The sequence below is a fragment of the Apodemus sylvaticus genome, chromosome 9 (assembly GCF_947179515.1).
Source record: "Apodemus sylvaticus chromosome 9, mApoSyl1.1, whole genome shotgun sequence".
Lineage (NCBI taxonomy): Eukaryota > Metazoa > Chordata > Mammalia > Rodentia > Muridae > Apodemus > Apodemus sylvaticus.
The window spans coordinates 103,824,989-103,849,110 of NC_067480.1; the positions used below are offsets into that span (position 1 = coordinate 103,824,989).

At 45.2% G+C, this 24,122-nt stretch overlaps 1 protein-coding gene across 11 annotated transcripts in view; it reads left to right on the top strand.

The window, feature by feature from the left end:
- Nucleotides 1-24,122, top strand: part of Dst (dystonin) — a 397,313-nt gene that overhangs the window by 271,622 nt on the left and 101,569 nt on the right. For 9 of the 11 annotated variants that reach the window (XM_052192851.1, XM_052192852.1, XM_052192854.1 and 6 more), the window contains 8 exons: nucleotides 3,398-3,526; nucleotides 5,358-5,446; nucleotides 6,282-6,414; nucleotides 16,829-16,981; nucleotides 18,354-18,587; nucleotides 19,148-19,411; nucleotides 20,657-21,202; nucleotides 22,798-22,974. In XM_052192851.1, coding sequence (XP_052048811.1) covers nucleotides 3,398-3,526; nucleotides 5,358-5,446; nucleotides 6,282-6,414; nucleotides 16,829-16,981; nucleotides 18,354-18,587; nucleotides 19,148-19,411; nucleotides 20,657-21,202; nucleotides 22,798-22,974 — 1,725 coding nt within the window. Of the gene's footprint in view, nucleotides 1-512; nucleotides 3,320-3,397; nucleotides 3,527-5,357; nucleotides 5,447-6,281; nucleotides 6,415-7,397; nucleotides 12,690-12,816; nucleotides 12,967-13,449; nucleotides 13,666-13,836; nucleotides 13,987-15,411; nucleotides 15,646-16,828; nucleotides 16,982-18,353; nucleotides 18,588-19,147; nucleotides 19,412-20,656; nucleotides 21,203-22,797; nucleotides 22,975-24,122 lie in introns of those variants that run through there. The other 2 variants (XM_052192861.1, XM_052192862.1) reach the window with 2 other exon arrangements.

The window sequence follows — 24,122 nt, forward strand, 5'->3', positions numbered from 1 at the left end:
GATTAGAGTTTTAAAATTTTCTAATGCTTAGCTGTTTTTGAGGGGGGAAATACTGTAATTTTCCAGTGGTTTGGTTGCATTTACTATAAATTACCACTAACTTAAGCATGCTTAAGATGAGGCATAAATATGATAGATAAGCTGTTATTTCTATAAAAGCAAATATTTTAGTAGGACTATTTTTTAAAAATCTAGAATATAGTTGTGAGTGAAGTTCAATGGTAGAAGGCCCAGGGTTAGACTATAAGGTGGAGGGAGGAAAAGGTAGAAGAATCAAATATTACCTTTATTTCTAGTGTACTCCATGGTCAGGTTTCATTCTGACCTCTTCCCATGCATTTTAATGTATTTAGCTGCTGACACTTGAGTCTCTCCGAATGTTGTTATCCCTACCCTGGGTTTGCAATTCGTCCCTCAGTTATAGTTGAAGGGATTGTGACTGGGTGGAGACTATTTGATAAAGTGTCATGCTTTGGGGGCAATGTTTAACATCTTAAACATTCCTATTTCAGATAGCTAAGAACAAACAGTGTGGCATAAACACAGAAGTCACGACCTTAAAACAAGAGAAGAGGCTGGGCTCCAGCGCTGGTGGATGGATGCTAGAGGGTTCCAGAGCTTCTGCTGGGCTCAAGGGAGACTTCCTTAAGAAAAGTGTAGAGCCAGAGACGTCCCAGAGCCTTGACCTTAACCAAGCATGCTCTGTTAGGGACGATGAGTTTCAATTCCAAGGGCTCAGGCACACCGTGACTGGCAGGCAGCTGGTTGAAGCGAAGCTTCTGGACATGAGAACAGTCGAGCAGCTGCGGCGTGGCCTGAAGACTATCGAAGAAGTTCAGAGAAGTCTTAGCAAGTTTTTGACCAAAGCCACCTCAATTGCAGGACTCTATCTCGAATCTACCAAGGAAAAAATGTCGTTCACCTTAGCGGCCCAGAAAATCATAATAGACAAAATGATGGCGCTAGCTTTTCTAGAAGCACAGGCCGCAACAGGTTTTATAATCGATCCTGTTTCTGGTCAGACTTACTGTGTTGAAGACGCGGTTCTTCAAGGTGTCGTTGACCCTGAGTTCAGGAATAGGCTCCTGGAGGCAGAGAAGGCAGTTTTGGGATATTCACATGCTTCTAAGACGCTGTCAGTCTTCCAGGCGATGGAAAATAGAATGCTTGATAGGAAGAAAGGTAAACATATCTTGGAGGCACAGATAGCCAGTGGGGGCGTCATTGACCCTGTGAGAGGTATCCGTGTCCCCCCGGAAATGGCCGTGCAGCAGGGTTTGCTGAACAATGCCGTCCTACAGTTCCTGCATGAGCCGTCCAGCAACACGAGAGTCTTTCCTAATCCCAACAACAAGCAGGCTCTGTATTATTCCGAGTTACTGCAGATCTGTGTGTTTGACGTAGATAGCCAGTGTTTTCTCCTGCCATTTGGGGAGAGGGAAATATCCAATCTCAACATAGAGAAGACTCACAAAATTGCCGTGGTAGATACCAAAACAGGGGCGGAACTGACGGCATTCGAGGCTTTCCAGAGACAGCTGATTGATAAGAGTGTTTATCTCGAACTCTCGGGGCAGCAGTATCAGTGGAAGGAAGCTACCTATTTTGACTCCTACGGGCATCCTTCTCACATGCTGACTGATACTAAAACTGGTCTGCAGTTCAATCTTAGTGAAGCTGTAGAGCAGGGAGCCCTAGACAAAGCCTTGGTGCAAAAGTATCAGGAAGGCCTTTCCACACTGACAGAACTGGCTGACTCTTTGCTGAGCAAGATAGTTCCCAAGAAGGACTTGCACAGTCCCATCGCAGGCTACTGGCTGACCGCTAGTGGGGAGCGGATCTCCTTACTGAAAGCCTCCCGTAGAAACTTGGTTGATAGGGTTACAGCCCTCAGATGCCTGGAAGCCCAAGTCTGTACAGGGGGCGTCATTGATCCCCTAACTGGGAAAAGGTACAGGGTGGCTGAGGCTCTGCACAGAGGCCTGGTTGATGAGGGCTTCGCCCAGCAGCTACGCCAGTGTGAATTGGTATTCACAGGGATCGGCCACCCCGTCACTAATAAAATGATGTCAGCGGTGGAAGCCGTGAATGCACACATCATCAGTAAAGAGCTGGGCATCCGCTGCCTGGAATTTCAGTACCTGACAGGGGGCCTGGTAGAGCCACAGGGCTACTCGAGGCTGACCATAGAAGAGGCCCTTCAGGTTGGCATCATCGATGTCCTCATCGCCACCAGACTCAAAGATCAAAAGTCATACGTCAGGAATATAATGTGCCCCCAGACGAAAAGGAAATTGACATATAAAGAGGCCCTGGAGAAAGCTGATTTTGATTTCCACACGGGACTTAGGCTGTTAGAAGTGTCCGAACCCTTGGGGACAGGGATATCCAGCCTCTACTATTCTTGCCAGTAGGGTGTTTCTCTCCATGCAGAGGCCGCGCTGGCTGCATCCCGCCATCTGTTCAGAGCAGATGGCGTCTGCTAAATGTGCAGCCTAGGAACTGTGTCACCAACTCGAAGTGCCGTTAATTTCTTGTAGGCTAGAAATAACTCCCTGCTCAGAAGACATGGTCATTCGTAAACTGCAGATGAGAAACAAGTGGCTGCCCTTGAAATTGTTACTTTAAAAAAAAAAGATCTTATCTCACTAAAATAAATGGGTTTTACCCGGATAATGGGGTGAACATGATAACCATCAACACGTTCACAGACTCATTTCTTCTGACCTCCTCCTTTCATTGAATAGATTCAACACATTTATGATGTCATACATTGTGCATCCTGAAAGAGTACCTCACAGAGCGCCACAGGACCAGGACCCAAGAGAACATGCAAATGTGCTCCAAACCTGTGAGGCTGGAGATCACTTCCTGCAGGCACTGATGTTCTCTACACATTAAAGTGTTCAGTGTTAACTCTTACTTTGGTTGAGACTTTGGAATTAAAATCTAACAAGTGCATTGTGTACTTGAGGAGGAGCAACATCTGTGTGGAGTTTCTCTTCTTTTGCTCTCTCCTTTTGTCTATTAGCATCTGTCAAGGCATTCGGGATTGTAATGCTAATGCAAAGGCAGCGATTCCCAAATCTCTCCCCCCTGTCTCATGAATAAAGTTGAGTTTGCTTTTTTTGTTGTACTTCTGAAGCAGCTGGGTGGCCAGAACAGTGATTCATTCGAGACTGACCAGCAAAGCTTTTCCCCTCCACGAAGACATCTGCCCTGTGATGTGCAGGACGTGGCTAAGCCAATGAATAAAATATCTCAATAACCTGTGTGCATGATGGGAAGCAGTTGTGCCTTCTTGTTTTCAGCAGAGAGGAGAGGGTAGTTGAGACGCTCAGTCATTTATTGGAATGTATCTTTTCTTTTCTTCTTTTTAACCACTCATACCTGTCAGAAGTCACTGGATGAAGAGAAGAAACAACATATTGAAAAAGCTAAAGAATTGCAGAAATGGGTATCAAATATCAGCAAGACCCTGGGAGATGGGGAGAAAGCTGGGAAACCTCTCTTCTCTAAGCAGCAGGTATATCCACAGAGGTCCTAATGCTAATGGGGTAGAATTTACCGAATCATACAGTCTGCTAAGCACAAGCTATAGATCTTTACCTTAGCCCCCCCCAGAGTTAGAGGCTTTTACAATAAAAATTAAATAGTTTAGGTCATTAGGCATATTACACAAAGAGTTATAGTTAGAACCTTCTAGAAAAGGGTGTCCTGTTCCAAAGCCAGACCATGTACGTTGACCTCACCATGGGCAAGCCTCACTGGGCTATAGGGCCTTATCTTTCATCTCAACTCCCTGATTAGAATGACAGGGATTGTTGACCGGTGACATCGTCAGTCCTACATGCCACCCACATATGAGAAACATGGAGAATACCATCTAGGCTGTGAACACTGTTGAGTGTTTAGTAGGCCTCTCCTGGGCCTTTTCTGTTTCACGAGGAAGGCTTTGTTGTCCAACCTCTGGCTCATACATTCTTCCTGTTGAATACAGTTTCCAGCCCTTCCTGGTTTCCCCTGCCCATTGCTACTTGTGTGTTAGGACACTGCAGCAGGTGGTTGGTTTTGCTCCACAGTATACCACTTGAAGCTCAGGACATTGGCATTAAGGTATACCTTAGGTATACCTAAGGCTAACCCCAGTAGGGCTGTTCCTGATGGTAGGAATTCGTGCTAGTTTGTATTTTGTTGTTGTTGGGTTGGTTTTGTCTGGGGCAGACAAGGTCTAGGCTAGTCTTAGAGTCTTTGCTATGCAGCCCAGGCTGGTGTTGAGGTATGATTTCATACAAGTGGAAGAACTAAGAATTCAGAAAACATTTGGTAGTTTTTAAGCAAAAACACTCCAAAGTGATTGGCCTCAAATGTTTGATTTAAAATACCTTCTTCCCAGACTTCTCACTATGAAAAAGGAAGGCATTCAAACAAGATGTGTAAGCCTTAGCAAAGATCTCTTGAGAGAACATGTTTCTTCAGATGCATGAATTGTAAACACCTGGTGTCTTCATATAATAGTAACAAATTCTCCAGGATGTTCGTTAGATTTTGACCTAGTACATACAGATACTTTTAAATAAGATTGTGGCCCTAACTATAGTTCTACCAGAACACCTGCTTTCTCTTTTAAAGAAGAAAGTGGCTTGATGTATATAATGAGTCCTCAGAGATTCCATTTAGCTCCATGATTTCCTATATCCATACAAAATTGACTATGTAAATTGACTGGTTAGTATGCTTCTCATCTTTTCATTGGTCTAATATTTCCTCTCGTCCCTGTTTATTTTTAAGAATGGAAACTTTGACCAAATGGAAATAGGGTTCAGGACAAGTCTTGGACAACCGCCTTTTCCCCATAATTAATGAGTTTGTCTTCTCTAGTAGCCACAGATAGCATAGGATGGAGGGAGCTATCGTTACCAGTTATTTTCTGATCTACAGGCCTCCTGAGTAGCGCTTTGAACACAGTGAGAGGAGCTTCTGGAAGGGAACTCCTCCTATAGTTTCAGTGTCTTTTTGAGAATGGTGTCATAGAAGGATGATACTGGGCCAGTGCTGAGCCTTTGGGCTTTGGCAGATTCATGGCTGGGCTGGGACAGACTCAAGAACTGGTGTGTTGCATTAAGATTCCCTTGTGAAGATGATATGTTAATAGAGGGCACTGCACTACCTCTTGTGTATGCTGAGTAGAGCTGAGCTCTTAAGGCCATCAACACCACCAATAGCTGACATGTTATTTAATTGTGTCACCCAGAAAACACCTGCCACTTTTCATCTTGATTAAAATTTTGTATTTTTAATTACCATTTCATACTGTTCCTGTGGGGAGGCTTTGAATGTGCCTTCTTACCTTACAGATTTCCAGTAAAGAAATATCAACCAAGAAGGAACAGATCTTGGAAGCTCTTCAAACCACACAGATTTTTTTGGCTAAGCATGGAGACAAGTATGTTGGCTTTCATTTGCCCTTTTATTTGGGGTAGGGTTATGTTCTAAAAATCCACTCATCAGACAGAAGGCATCAGACAGAATGTCATCCCTGACATTGTAAAAGTGCAAGACAAACAGTTTACTTAATAGAATGTGAAGAATGTGGACTTAGCTACGTGTCACAGATAGCCTTCGCATGCCAGAGCATGCTACTAATCCTCAAATGGGGCTCAGACAGGTTGAACATTAGCGAGTAGTGATGTAGGCTCTGAGTCATGTTTTAAATCTTCATAGTACTCTGAAACAACCTTTTGGAAAATGATATAAATGTGTTCTCTGTGTGTGTATGTGTGCGTGCGTGCTTGCGTGCATGCATGTGTGCTCATAGAATACATGCATGGGAATGCGGGGGATGGTGTGTCAGTGCTCTTCCTCACTAGTGATGAGTTAGACAAAGGTGTTTTTCCTTGTCTTAAATCCTTTTGGATTTAACCCTTTTCATGGTTACCCCAAAACAAGTTTGTGATTTTCTTTGAAGAATCTCCCTGATCAACCTGGAAGTAGTTACTCTGGTCTTTGTTTGTTTGTGTGTTTGTTTGTTCTTATCTCAGAGATATACTGACTTATTAGTTTAACTCTATTCTCTTTCTCAGACAAAAAAAAGAATCTCGTATATTTTACATAGGCTCCTTAGTTTTATATATCATCATTTCAAGACCTGGGGAAACACATAGATCAAGCTCTATCTTAATAGTAACAGTGACACTGAAGCAAGTTACATACTGTTACACTTGACAGCTAACTTGACAGCTAATGTTGCCTGCCCCCTTAATACTTTTTGGATATTGCAGACTGACTGATGAAGAAAGAAGTGACTTGGAGAAACAGGTGAAAGCCCTGCAGGAAGACTACAATGTATTATTCAGTGAATCTCTGAAACAGCAAGAGTTACAACCCTCAGGAGAGGCAAAGGTTGAGGAGAAGGTAATGCTCCTCACAAGATGTGGGGTCCGGCATGGCTGAGACCGTGTGGTAATGCGCCTTGGGCTTTATATATGGAGAATACATGGGTAGAATTTGAGGGTTTGGAGGTTTCTGTGTTTATAAAATGCTATCTTACATGTGCAGATCATCATCCTATGCCTTAATCTCCTCCTTGCATGGTGAAAAAGGACTCCTTCATCAGCTAACACTTCTTTTTAAAGCCATTCTTTCAATATATTCAGGATTTTATTATAAAATATGGTCAGAAAAGAGCCTATGGACCATCTCCTCCATTGATAATACTATGGGGGTTTATTTTAGTGGTGGGAGGCTACTATGTCTTAAAGTGAAAATACTCTCACATCTTTTAAAAAAAAATAGAAATCACTTAAAAATTGTCTGGCTCATAGTAATGTGCCCAACACAATGTTTGATAGTTAAAGGGTGTTTGTCATATTTAACCCAATGACTCCCAGGAATGGTACTACATAATTTGTCATGTTTTGGGGGTACGTAACCTGTCTTTCTTGGTGCCTTAGTCTTTTACTTTTCCCTGGAAAAGTCTGTATGCTGTAAACATCAGTAGCATGGAGTTGACCCTCTCTTCCTTGTCAATCAGACTCTAATCTCACGCAGATGCAGAAAGCATGATTTGCCTTCTGGGTAGATCTGTGTTCTGTTTACTCGCCTGCAGCAGCTGCTCTTGTGTCCTCACTAACCTTGTTAGTACATGGATGTTCAGTTCTCACTCCACAGACGCATGTTGTTTTCCAAGCTTTATCACATCCTGTGCTGTTGAGTAGATCACTGACGTAGGTCACTTGTGCATTTGAGCTGCCTAACACTCCCAAGCTGCCTGGGTAAGTAGAGGAACTTTTTTTTTTTTACAATTGTCTATTATTATTATAAAACAAAACCACCTAAGCTGCAAGAGATTGGCTCAAGTATCAGACTGACACAGGCTTTCTGCATTTCCCTTTTAGCTGGATAAAGTGATTGCGGGTACCATCGATCAGACCACTGGAGAGGTCCTCTCCGTCTTTCAGGCAGTTTTAAGAGGCCTTGTTGACTATGAAACAGGGATCAGGTTGCTTGAGGCACAGCTAGTGATTTCTGGCTTAATTTCACCAGAGTTGAGAAAGTGTTTTGACCTCAGAGATGCTGAAAGTCACGGCCTCATTGACGAACAAATTCTGTGCCAACTGAAAGAACTAAATCAAGCGAAGCAGATAATTTCTGCTGCATCGCCGACCACGATCCCCGTGCTCCATTCTCTGGCTCAGGGCATGATCTCAGAATCCATGGCCATCCGAGTTCTTGAGATACTGCTCTCCGCAGGCTCCCTGGTTGTTCCAGCCACGGGGGAACACCTGACCTTACAAAAGGCTTTCCAACAGAACTTTATTTCCTCCGCCTTGTTTTCTAAAGTTCTAGAAAGGCAAGACACCTGCAAAGATCTTATTGATCCATGCACTTCTGAGAAGGTATCTTTAACCGATATGGTACAGAGGAGTATTTTGCAGGAAAGCACCAGGATGTGGCTTTTACCAGTGAGACCGCAGGAAGCTGGCAGAATAACACTGAAGTGCGGAAGAAGCATTAGCATCATGAGAGCAGCCCATGAGGGACTCATAGACCGAGAGACCATGTTTAGGCTGTTAGGGGCACAGCTTCTGTCTGGCGGTCTCATCGATTGCAACTCTGGTCGGAAAATGACAGTCGAAGAAGCTGCGGCAGAAGGAGTGATTGACAGAGACACCGCAAGCAGCATCCTCACCTACCAGGTTCAGACGGGTGGCATCGTGCGCTCGAACCCCGCTAAGCGATTAACAGTGGATGAAGCGGTACAGTGTGAGTTGGTAACGCCCAGCAGCGCCCTGCTTGTTCTGGAGGCTCAGCGGGGCTACGTGGGACTCATCTGGCCCCACTCCGGTGAAATATTTCCCACATCTTCTTCCCTACAGCAACAGTTGATTACGAATGAATTAGCCACCAAAATCTTGAATGGGAGACAGAAAATCGCTGCCCTCTACATCCCGGAAAGCTCTCAAGTCATTGATCTGGATGCCGCTAGGCAGCTGGGGATTATAGATAACAACACGGCGTCGGTTTTAAAAAATATAACACTGCCGGACAAAATGCCGGATTTAGGAGATTTGGAAGCTTGTAAGAACGCCAGAAGGTGGCTCTCCTTTTGTAAATTCCAGCCTTCCACAGTTCATGATTACAGGCAAGAAGAAGACGGTTCTGACGGCGAAGAGCCAGTCCCAGCTCAGAGCTCGGAACAAACTAGAGAGTTATTCCTCTCCTATTTAATGGTGAACAGCTACATGGATGCACACACGGGGCGCAGGCTTTTGCTTTATGATGGGGACTTGGACGAGGCCGTGGGCATGCTCCTGGAAAGCTGCGGTGCAGAACGCGGAGCTGACGCATCCGAAAGAGAAAGCCTGTCTGTCCTCACCATCCCCGAGGGTTGTCCTGATTGCGCCTTGAGTGAAGAAAAGCACGAGTGTTCGACTTCAGCATCTGGTCCTGGTAAATGTCACCACACACACCCTGGGCATAAAGAGTCTCTTGAAAATGCAAAGTGGGTCATGAATGACGCGTTTTGTAAAATGGGAAACAATGATAACAATGGTGAATTGCCTTGGCCAGAAAACCTAACAAACACAGCAGTTGCTCAGAAAGCCAATAGTCCATCATCTAGCGTGTGTGTCCCCAAACCTGCATCATCTTCCACACAGCCTGAAGGGAACACGCTCAGACCTGATTCGGGTAGCACACTTAAAGACTGGAAAAATCAAAGTGAGTTTGTTACAAAGAAGTATCCAGATGAGGGTAAGCATTCCAATTCTTTGACATCAGAAGCCAGTAGACTCTGTGATTTGAATGAAAGAGAGGACGAAGAGGGCATACAGAAGGGCCTCTCTCTCTTTGACTATTCACCCCGGCTGAGCGCCCTGTTAAGCCACGATGAGTTGAGGCACAGTCAGGGGAGTTTCAGTGATGCGCATACCCCACAGAACACAGGATATTTATGCGAAGCTTCTGCTTTGTCACCCAGTGACCAGAATGCGTTGGCCGATCAGAGCACGAGAGGAAAGTTTCAAGACCAGTTCCTGGGAATCGCAGCTATTAGCATCAGCCTGCAGGGGGCGTCCTGTGGACAGAAGCCTCTAGACACTAAGTGTATCGATCCTCAAGTACTCTATCACGGTGATGAATCCACATCAGATACTTCTGCTGGGAGTGGAAGCACTCGACAGACAGGTGAGTCAGAGAAAACTGGGTCTGAGGTGGAAGAGAACTTCTGTACCACGGTCCCTCGGGATGGCTCAGACAACGCCAACACATCCGTTTGTGGTCCACTGTCACATAAAGGAGCCATTGATGCCGGTGACTATGAGACATCACTGCTGGCTGGCCAGCAGAGTGACACGGCAACAGACAGCGACAGTGATGACTATTTCTATGACACCCCCTTGTTTGAAGATGACGACCATGACTCTCTTATCCTTCAAGGTGATGACCGTGACTGTTTGCAACCCGAGGACTATGACACCTTGCAGGAGGAAAATGACAGGACCCCTCCTCCTGATGACATTTTTTGTGATGTTGTGAAAGAGAAGGAAAACCCCACGTTTCCTCATGGAGGAATGGATGAGAGCTTAAATGTGGAGAACAAAGTACGTTGCCCTCAGGGATTTCTTGCAGGTATTGAGAAACCTGGGTTATATTTAGTTGACCAGAAACGGTTTAATTCAGGTGTCTCAGTACGGATGGTGGAGCCTGTATCTGAAAGTGAAAACCCGCTTGACTGTGAGGATAGTGAGTCTGACTCGTTGGCTGAGGGTGAGATTATAGGAAGGAAAGAGAGCTTAGGAGCTTCATTAACACCTGACAATTGTTGGAGAGGGGACAGGGAAGAGTGTGACACCAGCCCAGAAAGCCACTCTGATACCGATGGGGTATGCTCCATACAGAGTAGTGAAAGCTACAGGGCTTACATGAGCGTTGGTAGTGACTCGGATGATGAGGACGATGGGGAACACAGCCGTGAGGACGGTGGTGAGAGGCAAGGAGGACAAGGAGGAGCAGATGAGTGTGGAGAGCCCGAGTACCAAGCTGACCATACCCAGTTGTACGCTGCTGCTACCGTGAAAGAACACGGGGGTGAAACCCACAGTGTCAGTGACATGCTTCTCCCGGACAAGATGCACAATTACAGTCCATCAGAAAAGCAGCATGGTGCACGTGTGTCACAGCCAGAGTCAGCTGGTAAGAGAGGCGGGGACACAGAGAGAAGCAGCCGTCCGGAGCTTACCGCTGAAGCTGAGGAGGACGGCAAACCAAGTCTGTGTAGTCACATGGCAACTAAGGGTGTGCCACTGCCTACTGCTGAGGGCACCGCCTCGGGAGAGGTCAGGCAGGTCCACGGGCCAGACTCCACAGACATTCAGAAAGCTGAAGACAAGTGCCTTGTGAATGTATCGCCAAAAAGCAGCCCATCTTCTGATGAAATTGTCTGTTCTGAAGCTGAGTTAGGAGGAGTTTCCTCAGAGTTTCCTTCTGAGGAAAGCCAGCTGTCACTTACAGTAAGTGACAGGGATCAGCAGGGAACTGGAAGAGGTCTGGTTACAGGTAGAGGTGGCAGAAATGATCAGCTGACAGATGAGGCGTCCATCCGGGAAACAGGCTCTGGGAAAGAAGGAGGGTTGATGAACGGCCCAGGGGAAGGAGAAGAAGAAAGGTATTTCAACCCCTTCCTAGACGAAAGTGCAACAGTGAGCCTCAATGTGGGTAAGAGTCAGGTTCCCCCTCCACCGACGCACGCCGAGGAACTTAGTCACAGAGGGGATCCGAACACAGCAAGCACGACTCTTGAAGGTGAAGTAAAGGGAGCCCAAACGGGGCTTACCAGCAGCCCTGTTCTGCTTGAGACTCTTGCAGAAATATTTGATGCCTCAGCTTCCAAAGTGGCTCGTGCTGACTTGACTTCAGCTGTCATATCGTCTGGGGTGAAGAGCCCAGTGGAAGAAGACTCCCTCACTGGAGGGCCGGAGAAAGAGACGGAGCTGTTTACTTCTTTAGAGCATTGTGATAAAGGTGTAAATGAGGATGTTCTGGAACCAAACAAAAATACCCCAAGCTGTGTTTCAATAGCTTCTCCTACCGTGAAAGATGACTTATGCACAGTAAATAATGCAGAGGAGAAGTCAGTCATCCGCCCAGGAGACGGGCCCCCGGGTGCCGAGACCCAGCAAAGTGATGCTTGTGTAGAGGAAAGTATCTCTGAAGGGAAAGCAGGAATTCTCCAGTTCACTCCAGAAAATACTGACAACACACTGTCACTCCTACCTCGCAAAAGTGTGGCAGGCTGTGGGGAAAACACCGGTTTTGTGCCGGCTCAGATCTGTGTGAATGGAGTGAGAAACACCTCCGGTAACACTTTGGATGTGGGCTGCCCGCAGTTAGAAAGCAGCAGAGAGGAAGGACACACTGAGAATCAGCCACCCAGAGAACGCGCCTCATCCCCAAGACCCCAGGAGAGAGAAGATCATACGCCTGAGTTTGTAGAAGATGGAAAGAGTATCCTGAAAAGCAGTTTAGACAAAGTTTATATGAATCTCCAAGACGTGGGAGACCCTTCAGCTGGCACAGGGACGAAAATTTCAGTTCAGAACTTAATTAAAAGAGTTATCTTGTCTCAGTTGCCAAATGCAGTATCCAGTGTGCCCAATCCTGGCATGTCCCCCGTTAATAACTCATCAGAAATAAAGGCAGAGAGCAGAGGTGATCCTCTCTGCATGACAAGTCTTCTAGATATATTGAAGCGAAACCAGCATGCCCAAGAAGCCCCAAGCACATCTGAATTAATTAAAATATTAACTCAGATGGACTGCGGCCCAGAGGAAGAAGGCCTTGGGTCTGAATTATTTCCACCGCAACTTAAAAATGCCTTTTACAAGCTGCTGTTTGATGGGTATTCAACTGAAAGAGAACATGCCGAAGCTTCGAAGCAAACACCACGTGCTGTGCCGGAGATGGCGGAGGAAAAGCCGTGCGTCTGCCGTGACCACGGAAGCAGAGGAGATCACTGTCCCCTGAACCCACAAACTGTAAGAGAAGCAGGGGTGGAACGCTCCAGTGTGCACACAGCACCGTTGCCAGGAGACGAGAAGCTAGAACAACTGTGCAGTGAGCCCCCAGAGCGTCCGGAATGTACGTCTGGGTCACAAGAAAGGTCTTCTGAGAGTGGCTCAAAGGAAGAGGTGAGTCTACATATGTGGTTTCCCATGACCACTCCAGTGGGAAACGTGGGGACCAGTCCATACATTTTGTTGGCTTTAAGTTTCTTTCATAAAGGCTATTAATAACCGTATCGAATTTTGGTTTTAGTATTCCAACGGCTTGCAACAGTGTTTACGACATACTGAGAAAATGCATGAATATTTGGCGTTGCTTCAAGATATGAACCCCCCCTTAGACGATCAGGCATCTGTGGAAGGCAGTCTGGAAGCCTTGAAGAGTCAGCTGAAGCAGTTAGAGGTAAGCGTCATCCACTGGCGTGCCTGTCGGCTTTCTGTCGGCAGTCAAGCTAAGTGGCCGGTTCGTTTGGGCCCATGCCGTCAAAGGCTGTGACCTGTGGTCCCTTCGTCCTGTTGCATTTGGTTTTGTGGCAAGGCAGTTCTTCACCTCAAACTGAAAGGCAGAAGAAGAAAGAACAGAGTGGCCCCAGCACCTTTGAGAGTCGACAGCTCCAGGGATCTGAAGTCCTCCTACTGAAAGTTTCCATTTCTCCCCTGTAGCACCAAGCTCAGGTCCAAAGCACCGGCCTTAGGAGACATCCAGGTCCAGGCTACTGTAGCCAGTGCTTCATGGGTGGTGCCGTTTAATACACAATTTGCAAAAAGCAGAATGCCCTTCTCTTTTATGCCTGGTGTTTAGGGTTTTTGTTTTGTTTTGTTTTGTTTTGTTTTGTTTTGTTTTTTTACTGTGTGGTAAACAGATGTGGGTTGTATTTGTTTGCAGACATTTGAGTTGGGGTTGGCTCCAGTGACTGTATTTTTAAGAAAAGATCTAAAGATGGCAGAAGAATTCTTAAAGTCTTTTCCTAGCGACCTTCCCAGAAAACATCATGAGGAACTGAGCAAAAGCCATGAACGTTTGCAGAATGCCTTCTCGTCCCTCAGCAGTGTGTCCTCAGAAAGGATGAGACTGATCTCGCTTGCAATCGACTCCGAAATGGTAGGCATAAAACGGGGAATTTGGAGTAAAATGTGATCGAGAATTTAAATTGCATTATGGATGGGTTTTTTTAAGTATTATATTTTTACAGTAACTCTTCACAGAGACTCATTGTAGGACTTTAAAATTTGGGGGAACAAACAGAAATGAATGTATAAATTTGTTTTCTAGTCTAAGCTGGCAGTTCGTCATGAAGACTTCCTACAGAGACTTACGTCCTATTCAGATTGGGTGTCAGAGAAAAGCAGATCTGTGAAGGCCATTCAGACTGTGAACAGCCAAGACGCTGAGCTTGTGAAGAACAGTGTGGAGCTTCTTAAGGCAAGTATCAAAATGCACACACCCTGCGGATCGAGTGTAAGAGGCGTTCAGGACCGAACACCCTTCCCGAGACTGTAAGGGACTGCTTCCAGTCTTTGGCTTAAAGAGATGTCTTTTCATAGTCAACCTAATGCTAGAATTAATTCCAGCCACCATATCAAATTCTCACTACCACTAATATATTAACATTTGTGTTTATGTCTTTTACAAGTGAATAAGCCCAAGATGGCTACAGATTAGTCAAAGTATAGTTGCCCAAGTTGTGCTTGTGTGGTAATAAATTTTGATCTGAAAGTTTTTTTATGGGCTCTTATGAACACTGGGTTCCTTGCTTCAATCAGAAAACTAAAATTGTAGCCTGTCAATTCATATTTTTGTGTTCCTTGTTGTGAATCACCACCATTGAAGGGTTAATGGAAATGCTAGCAGTTATTTTGTGATGTGAATCTCTCTTTCACTATGATGAATCAAGCTGTTTTGGATATCTTTCCCCTTTGGCATTTTAAGTATGATCTACCAGGTGAGGAGAGAACGCCCTTGGGGTGATTTATCTTTTCATCCTCCCATCATATTTGAATTCTTATTGGGTTGAAGAGGTGGCTTAATAGATAAAGAAATTGCCACACTTTCTAGGCAAGTATGAGGATCAGAGTTTAAATCCCTAGACTCTGTAAAGTTGGGTTGGGTAACACACATCTGTGGTCCTAATGCTTCTGTGAGAAAATAGGATGGGAGACAGGGGTTATCAGTTACCCTGGTAACTTGCAGGCAACCAGCTGACTTGGAGGAAGCATGGAACAATGAAAGGAAGTCACAGCTTCAAATGAAGCAGAAGCAAGAAACACCTGAGGTAGTCCTCTGATCTCCACACTGGTGCCCAGCATACACATGTGCATGCTCTCTCACACACACATACATACACACACGCACACACACGCATGCACACGCACACACAATCACTCACACACACACACACAATCACTCACACACACACACACACACACACACACGCATGCATGCACACTCACACAATTACTCACACACGCATACTCACACACATGCACACTCACACATACACACTCATACACAATCACTCTCTCACACACACAATCACTCACACACACACACTCACACACACACAATCTCTCACACATACACTCACACACGCACATACACAATCACACTCACACACATGCACACTCACACACACACACACAATCACTCACACAATTTGAAAATCACTTTAATTACCTGTTACCAGATGATGAATAAGAAGATTTTGAAATCTACTTATTGAAAAAGTATCGTTAACCTTTAATGACAGAAGGATCATATTTAAGTAGTGAATATACTTCAGTGTCACCAGTGCTGATGAAGTTCATCCTCACCTACCTTTCCTGGCAACTTGTACTGCTTTCTTCACAGAATGTGCTAACAGACCTTTCACATACCAAAATGCAACTGGAAACGACGGCCTTTGACGTGCAGTCCTTCATCTCCGATTATGCACAAGATCTGTCTCCCAACCAAAGCAGACAACTGCTGAGACTCTTAAATACAACCCAGAAGTGTTTTCTTGACCTGCAGGAGCTGGTAACCACCGAGGTGGACCGGTTAGAGACTCTCTTGCAGCTACAGCAGGAGCTCGGTCATCAGAAGGTTTGCCTTTCTTGTGGAGTTGTGCTCACTGTCTTACTTGATCAGTGTGGAGTCATAACGTAGGTAACCAGAAATACTGACCACCTAGGGAGGTGCTCTGGACAGGTCTGAGCGGGTGCTGAGCAGAATCCCTGCAATGCACTGTGGCAAAAGTCTTTCACCTTGATGCTGTTGTGCAGTTGAGTTTTTTCACTGTCCTCTTAACAGGATTTTGTGAAGATTTTGTCTTCATCGTTTCCCTGAAAATGAGAACCAGAAAGCATTCAGGTGTCCAAGAGTAACTGATGAAGGCTTAGCTCTGAACCTTCCGGGAGCTATTCCCTCAAGTGGGGTACAGGGCTCAGAGCTTGTGCTCCTGAGTGTGCTTTGTAGAGCTGACTGGCCTACATTTGCATCCTGAATGTTCTACTTCATCTGCTTTCTGTGACTTAGAGAAGTTACTTGCCCTCACTTTGCACATTGATAAATTAGGAATGTAATGTTTATCAGGTAATATGAGCACTGACAAAATGATAGGAAACCCTTAGCCCAGTGCCTGACCTCCGCTGAGCCTTTAGTAAACAGGAACCGTGTTTACTGTTGCTCTAAGCTGGGTAAGGGGTATGTAGAGATTGAGAACATAAAAATGCAGGTTTTGACTCATTGATCTGTTAGATTTAGTGAACTTTTGTCTAATGGCAGCAATGGGTGAAGAACATAGTGTTGGAATAAAAATAATGCATGCAATGTTTCTTTTATTCTTGAAGCATCCAGGCACTGTGTGCAGCATGATAACCTACATATACATATCCATATGTTTACTGACAAATCACAACTAACTTCTCTTTTGGTGTCCTTTTGCAGAATTAATCATGTGTGTCGCAGGTTTCAAGAGCTTAAGAAAATGGGATGTTTCTTCCTGTCGATCAGAAGTTCCATCTCTTACATATGTGCATGGCCAGTATTCTACTGAGCATCTCCACTCAAACAGGCTCTTTTTGTGTATATGAGACATGCTCATACTGTACTGTACTGTCTGTCTGTCTGTCTATCCTTGCTCTGTTTGCACTCGATGCTACCATGTTTACAGCATACTCAAAAAGCTTAATTCAGGGTGTTTGGAAAGTTTATTCTGACAAGGGGCTTGATCAGAAGTGGATTGAAGATTGCCCCTTGAAAGCGTCTTGGGTTTTCTCCATCTTAGGTTGTGGCAGAGCGCCAGCAAGAGTATAAAGAGAAACTCCAAGGGCTGTGTGATCTCCTCACCCAGACTGAAAACCGCCTGATTAGTCACCAGGAAGCCTTTGTGATTGGAGACGGCACAGTGGAGTTGCAGAAGTACCAGGCCAAGCAAGAGGTAGACCTTTTGGGATCTGCAGCTGTATATATATCCCTGTTAGGTTTGGTTCTGATTTCCATAAGGTCACTGGGATTGTTGAAACACGGGGGTCTCAGAAGCAAGGTATACAGAGGCTCTGAGAAATAGATTTAAACTTTATACCTAAATATAGATTTACAACTTAAAGCAGGCCAGGTAATTCTTTTGACTTTTTTGGTGACATACTGTATCGAGGTAAACGATGGGTTACAATGTAACCCTTTTCTATCTGACTGACTCACTGGCAATTAGCAGAAATAGGCTTCACTTTGATTTCTTTTCCACCACCACCTCCCTTTCTGTTTCTCTGGTATTTTCCTGTAATTCATTCTTTTTTATCCAAGGAAATGGGGTAAAAACAAAAATGCCAGAGACAGGAAGACCTGTGTTTTGGTCTCAGGAGAACGAGAGCCTCACAATTTGTAGCTGTTGATTTAATTCAGTATTAGTCAGGACTTTGGGTCTCGGTTCCCTTCAATAAGCACTAAGCTACTTCTGTTGCTATATTGTTATTAAAGCTGAGTAAATATGTATCAAGTTGCTGCTACAGTTAATGACATGTAGTAGTGTAATATACAGGCAAGTAAACACTCAAGCCTTTGAGGAAGCTCAAATTCAGAGAAAGGCATTATTAAGATGCATTGGTATATTATAAAGGATAAAAATGCATAAAAATGGGGTTCCCTTGCTTTTAGGTGGAAAGATCACAGAGGGAAATTGTTACTTCCCAGAAAAGCTAAAAACCCTGAGCAGTCTTAGTCTTGAGTATCCTAGTAGCCAGGCTAAGATGAAAACGCTATGTTTTATGTAACCTGGTATTAAAAAAAAAAAGTCTCAGTTCACTGATAGTAACTATTTTCTTTTCTTTCCTGAGTAATAGATATGTATTTGAAAATCAGAGTTCTGTTGGATGTGGGGGTCATGGCACTTGAATGCCAAGGTGGAGGAAGACTGTTTCTCTGCCCACCTGGGCCACATAGTGAGACACAGTCTCAGAAAATATGTATCAGTGTTTAGAAATAGTAAATATCACCACAAATTTCTGTGGTAAATGTGTTAACAGAGATCTCATACAGATTTCTGTAGTTTATATACTGAGTGCCTCGATGTTTTCAGTGTTTCACAAATATTCTTTTCTTAAGCATAAAAAGCTTGCCACATTTTTAATACTGAGAGTTCAAATTCTATGAAAATTAATGTGCAGTTGAACCAACTCACACTACCACCATACTCTATATGCTTTTCAACTGTGTCTGCCTGTTTCTGACTACAACAGCTCTCTTTTAGAATTATAGTTCTACAAGAATTGAAACAATACAATAGAATTCCTCTTTTCCCCATGTGTTTTAAGGAATTACAGAGGGATATGCAAGGAAGTACACAAGCACTGGCAGAAATAGTGAGAAACACAGAAATCTTTTTAAAAGAGAGCGGTGATGAGTTGTCCCAAGAAGATAAAGCCCTGATCGAGCAGAAACTCAATGAGGCGAAGGTGAAGTGTGAGCAGCTGAATTTAAAGGCAGAGCAGTCAAAAAAGGAGCTGGATAAGGCGGTGACGACGGCCCTCAAGGAGGAGACTGAAAAGGTGCCTGTCCGGGAATACGGTACACTGTTGCTTCTCCAGGTGGTTAGCACCTTAGCTGCTGGCTTTTATTGTGCATATCACGTGGTGGTGAGCTGTGGTTAGCGCCAAGAACGGAAATATGGAGACTCTGGGTACATAACTGCTCACTACAAAGATAGAAAGACTTGACTTGACTTAGTCTTTCCGTAGTAGAAGCTGATTGTGAGAGATTCTGCTTGTGAGACATGCATGAGAAGTACAGTCAACTATAACATTTCAAAACACATGTTTGAAGGCAGCGTAGACCTAGAGTAACTACTTGTGGCTGTAAGGTTTAATTCCCATATGTTTCTACTATATGTTAGTTATTATAATTTATGATTACATACATACACATATATACATACATGTATACACATATAAACATACACATATATACACACATTTATACATATATACATACATGTACATATATATATACATACACATATACATATATACACATACACACACACATATTTATATGTCAGTGTGTTAAGCCTAGGCTGCATCTGTAATTCTTATGAACCTTCCCTACCCAGGTTGCGGCTGTGCGGCAGCTGGAAGAGAGCAAAACCAAAATAGAAAACCTTTTGAACTGGTTGTCAAATGTTGAGAAAGACTCCGAAGGGGCGGGGACGAAGCGCATACACCCTGTGGAGCAGAACGGAACCCATTTGCATGAAGGTGACGGCAAGTCAGGAGGTGGTGAAGAGGATGCGGTCAACGGCAACCTGCTGGAGACAGATGCTGAAGGGCACAGCGGGACCGAGGGGAACCTTAACCGGCAGTGCGAGAAAGTCAAGGTAGGCTGTTCAAACATGCCTCATGCATGCATCATGAACATGCAGCATGTTCATGATGGGTAAAGAGTCAGACCGCTTTATACAGAGACTTTCCCTACCCCAGCGGTATGTCAACAATAAATTACTGAGAAAGTTCTTAGCTAATAAAAACAGTAAGAAGTAAGTCATTGGGTACAGCTTCTGTGCATAGCTGAAGCCCTGTTTTAGAAACAAAAGAGGGCTGGCGAGCTGGCTCTGATGTCAGAAAGCTTCTGCTCTTGAAGAGGATCCGAGTGCAGTCCCGCGCCACCTAGCTCACAGCTGCCCGGACTCCAGCTGGCCGCCATGGTCATCCAGAACAGACACATAAGCATAAATTTAAAAAGAAAAAAGAAAGAAATGAAGGAGGTGGATTGTTGAGCTCTCAGGAGCAGGGGCGGCAGCCCCGGCCCACACGCCTCCGTGGTTTCTCAGTCTGAGGTTTTAAGTTCCCATCATATAAGACATTTACAACGTCCATACCCAGCGCAGCTTGCCCAGGCTCCCCGTGTAGTAAAGCTAGAGTTTGGCTTCAGCCTCAGCCATAGTTTCCTGCAGATGGATCCTGCATGTCTGCAGACCAGCTCGCTGTGCATCCTTGAGCTCTAAGCGGAGCCTGAGGGGGTATGGGCTGCTGTGGAGAAGGAAAGGCCAGGGCATGGCAGGGCATGGAAGCAGGGGAGGCGCCTGCGGGCGCAAAGGCAGTTTTGGAGTAACCGGTTGGAGTGTCCCAGAGTTCCTGGTTCCTGTCTCTGTGCCTGGCTCTTGGCACTGGATGGCTGTCTTGGAGAGGCTTCCTCAGAGTCCAGAAAGTGAGGCCATCAGCGACTCTACTTGCCTCTGACCTGTCGGCCTCTCCACGTCCGGAGAGCCCTCGCTGCTTTCCTGCCTCAGTGGACTCAAACCTCTGCCAGGTTCTGGAGGAATTCTTTGTGTGTGAGCTGACATGGTCCTTAAAGCAGATCTACAACATAGTTGACGTTACCTCCACGTTCACTGTAAACCTGGTGGGGCCAGATGTCTCCATCACTGTCCCTTCCATCTGCTCCTTTAACTCCGCCAGACTTCTCTAATACCGTGTCTAAACTAGACAACAGGGGGGTTATAGATATGGCGGCTTGAAAAGGGCACTGAGAATCAGGTTGGGGCCTAGAAGTCAGGTTACCCTCGAGGCACAGTGTTTGTTCCCAGCAGCACTAAAGTTGCCATTGACTTGTTTCCACACAGGCCCAGCACGAAAAGATCATGGCTCAGCACCAGGCGGTCATCCTGGCCACACAGTCAGCCCAGGTGCTGCTCGAGAAACAGGGCCACTATCTGTCGCCCGAAGAGAAGGAGAAACTGCAGAGGAACATGCAGGAGCTGAAGGCACATTACGAGACTGCGCTGGCCGAGTGTGAGAAGACGGTGAAGCTGACGCACTCCCTGCAGGAGCTGCTGGAGAAGTTCGACGCTGACTACAGTGAGTTTGAGCACTGGCTGCAGCAGTCAGAGCAGGAGCTGGAGAACCTGGAGGCTGGTGCAGACGACCTCAGTGGGCTAACGGCCAAGCTGACGAGGCAGAAGAGCTTCGCAGAAGACGTCATTTCGCACAAAGGCGACTTGAGGTACATCACCATTTCCGGAAACAGGGTGATAGAAGCTGCCAAGTCTTGCAGCAAGAGAGACGGTGACAGGATCGGCAAGGACAGCATCGAGACTTCCGCAACCCACAGAGAGGTTCAGACCAAACTGGATCAGGCTACAGACCGCTTCCGGTCTCTCTACTCCAAGGTGAGTTTACATTTATTTTTTAAATGGAGGTCGGTCTGTGATAAACTTCTCTACATGTCCTCTTCACTTTTGCTTTGGATTTAAAAGTAAAAAAGTAGAAAACATAAATATTGACATGGGAAAGTGGTAGCTTTATTCATGTTTTTTTTCTATATTCTTTGTTTACATTCCAAATGCTTTCCCCTTTCCCGGGTCCCCTTTCCCCAAGGCTGCCCCCTCTCTCCATATCTTTTCAATATAGTTCTTGAAGTTCTAGCTAGAGCAATCAGACAACATAAGGATGTCAAAGGGATACAAATTGGAAAGGAAGAAGTCAAACTATCATTATTTGCAGATGATAAGATAGTCTACTTCAGTGACCCAAAAAACTCCACCAGAGAACTCCTACAACTGATAAACAACTTCAGCAAAGTGGCTGGTTACAAAATCAACTCAAGCAAATCAGTTGCCTTTCTATACTCAAAGGATAAGCAGAATCAGAAAGAAATTATGGAAATGACACCCTTCACAATAGCCACAAACAGCATAAAGCGTCTTGGGGTGACTCTAACCAAACAAGTATTCATGTTTTTTATAACTGGAAAATGTCTCTTAAAAGTAACCTAAAGTTAGTTTCTCAAATTTTGTAGTACCAGATTTGGCCACCAGATGTCACTGATGACCTAAGCAGAAAGGGGGTGTGCTCAATTTCTGGTCATTGCCATTCATGTAGAATAATTCCCTTCAGACATTACAGAGCTGTTCTACAGATGTATTTGATCACTATATTTTCATTATTAACGACTAATATTCTGTGCTGCTTCCTTATAAAGGTTTATTTTTATGAATATGAGGACACAGTCTCTGTCCTCAAACATACCAGAAGAGGGCATCAGATCTTATTACAGATGGTTGTGAGCCACCATGTGGTTGCTGGGAATTGAACTCAGGACTTCTAGAAGAGCAGTCAGTGCTGTTAACCGACTCCAGCCCTCTGTGCTGCTTCCTTTACTGCCTTGGAAAATTAAGAGTCTTGCTACCTTGGAAAATTAAGAGTCTTGCTAAGTAAACAAAAACTGTAAGCCACATGTAGAGGTGCATACTCTAAGAACTGAGGGAGAAGGATTATAAAGTTGGGTCAGCCTGGGCTATGTAGCAAGATCCTGCCTCAAAGTGGGGAGGGAGAAGACCCCAGAATGTATTTCCCAGATTGTAACAGAGGCGGTTCAGATATGACCCACTGCATAAAGGATTTGGCAAGTACCTGTGGGGCTTAGGATTTGCTTCGTGTTGATGTGAGTTGTTTGAGCTAATTGTGTCAATCCTGCGCAACATGTAGACGTGACGTATAAAACACCTTAAAGGATTTCCGTCACATTTCTATGTGTATTGTCTGAAAGTTTGCCTAGTCCGGTGATTGAGCCTCCTTTAAGGCCAGCCAGCAATCGTGGTTTTTAATTGTTTTAAGTCTAGAACTATCTGCTCGTTTTCATGGTTACCTTTTGGCTTCTCCACGTGAAGGGGAAGTTTGTTTCTTCCCCCGAGTTACACAGCTCATTCATCTTGAGAAGACAGTGGGCCTCAGCCTCTCTCTCCTTCTCTTCTTTGATTTTTAGTGCAGTGTTCTTGGAAATAACCTCAAAGATCTGGTGGACAAATACCAACACTACGAAGATGCTTCCGGTGGGCTTCTCGCCGGGCTCCAGGCCTGCGAGGCCAAAGCCAGCAAGCATTTGCTCGAGCCCATTGCTTTGGACCCCAAAAATCTGCAGAGGCAGCTAGAAGAGACCAAGGTAAAGAAGGAGGAGGGAGGAGGGGGAGAGAGACACGCCTCAGCCATCCTATCGGAAGAGTTCCCTTCTCCACGCTCCTGTGAGGGTTTTTGCACAGGAAACCTGTGGCGAGTCTTCTGTCCTGCCAGAAGGTTCCAAACGTGACTAAATGCTCCCGACCATTTGTCCCCCGGTTTCTTAACCAGATCAACATTGCCATTATCCATAGGTTGCGTCCACACAGCCACCTCCTGCTCCAGCCCAGCCCAGCCCGCTTACTTACTCATACACTTGCCTCACTTTTCCATTAGGAGTAAGCTCTGTGAAGGTGGGTGTCGCTGTCTGTCTTGTTCAGTTCCCAGTGTCGAGAGCGGCCATTCTCTGAGCCTGTGGGTGGCAAACCCTTTGGGGCGTCCAAACAACCCCTTCCATAGGTGTGGCCTGAAACTGTCAGCATATTAGATATTTACGTTATGATTGGAAATTAGCAATGAAACTCTTGGGGGGGGGGGAGTCACCACAACGTGAGGAACTGTATCGAGGGGCTGTAGCATTAGGAAGGTTGAGAACACTGATCTAGAGGGTCCGCCGGCCCCAAGCGCACAATGTATGTATCTGTTCAAGAAAGGCCATATGAAAGAATGTTACCATCATGTTCATAGTGTCTCCGAGTCTTAGAGTTCTTGGTGTGTTCCTTCCTGATACATAGACATGTAAACTTCAGTTACCCCTGTACCACAGAATGTCTTCCTGCCTTTGCAGAAATGAGTGATTGACAAACTCTTGGTGTGACAAACTGTCAGATTACTCTCTAGTCTACCTTTTTTTAAAAATAATTATTTAATGTATTTTACTTTACATCCCAATTGCAGCTTCCTGGTCCTCTATCCTCCCAGCCCTCCCCCTCCCCTGCCCTCCCTCTGTACACCCCCCTCCTTTTTTCTCCTTAGAAAAGGGGAAGCCTTCCTGGTTATCAACCCGCCTTGGCATATCAGGTTGCAGTAAGACTATTTAAGGCTGGACAAGGCAGCCCAGTTAGCGGAAAGGGGGACAGCAGCTGCCCCTGCTGTTAGGAGTCTGTCATGGAAACCCAGCTGCACATCTGTTACACATGTGCAGAGGGCCTGGGTCCATCCCACGCATGCTCAGTCTCTGTGAGCGCCTATGGG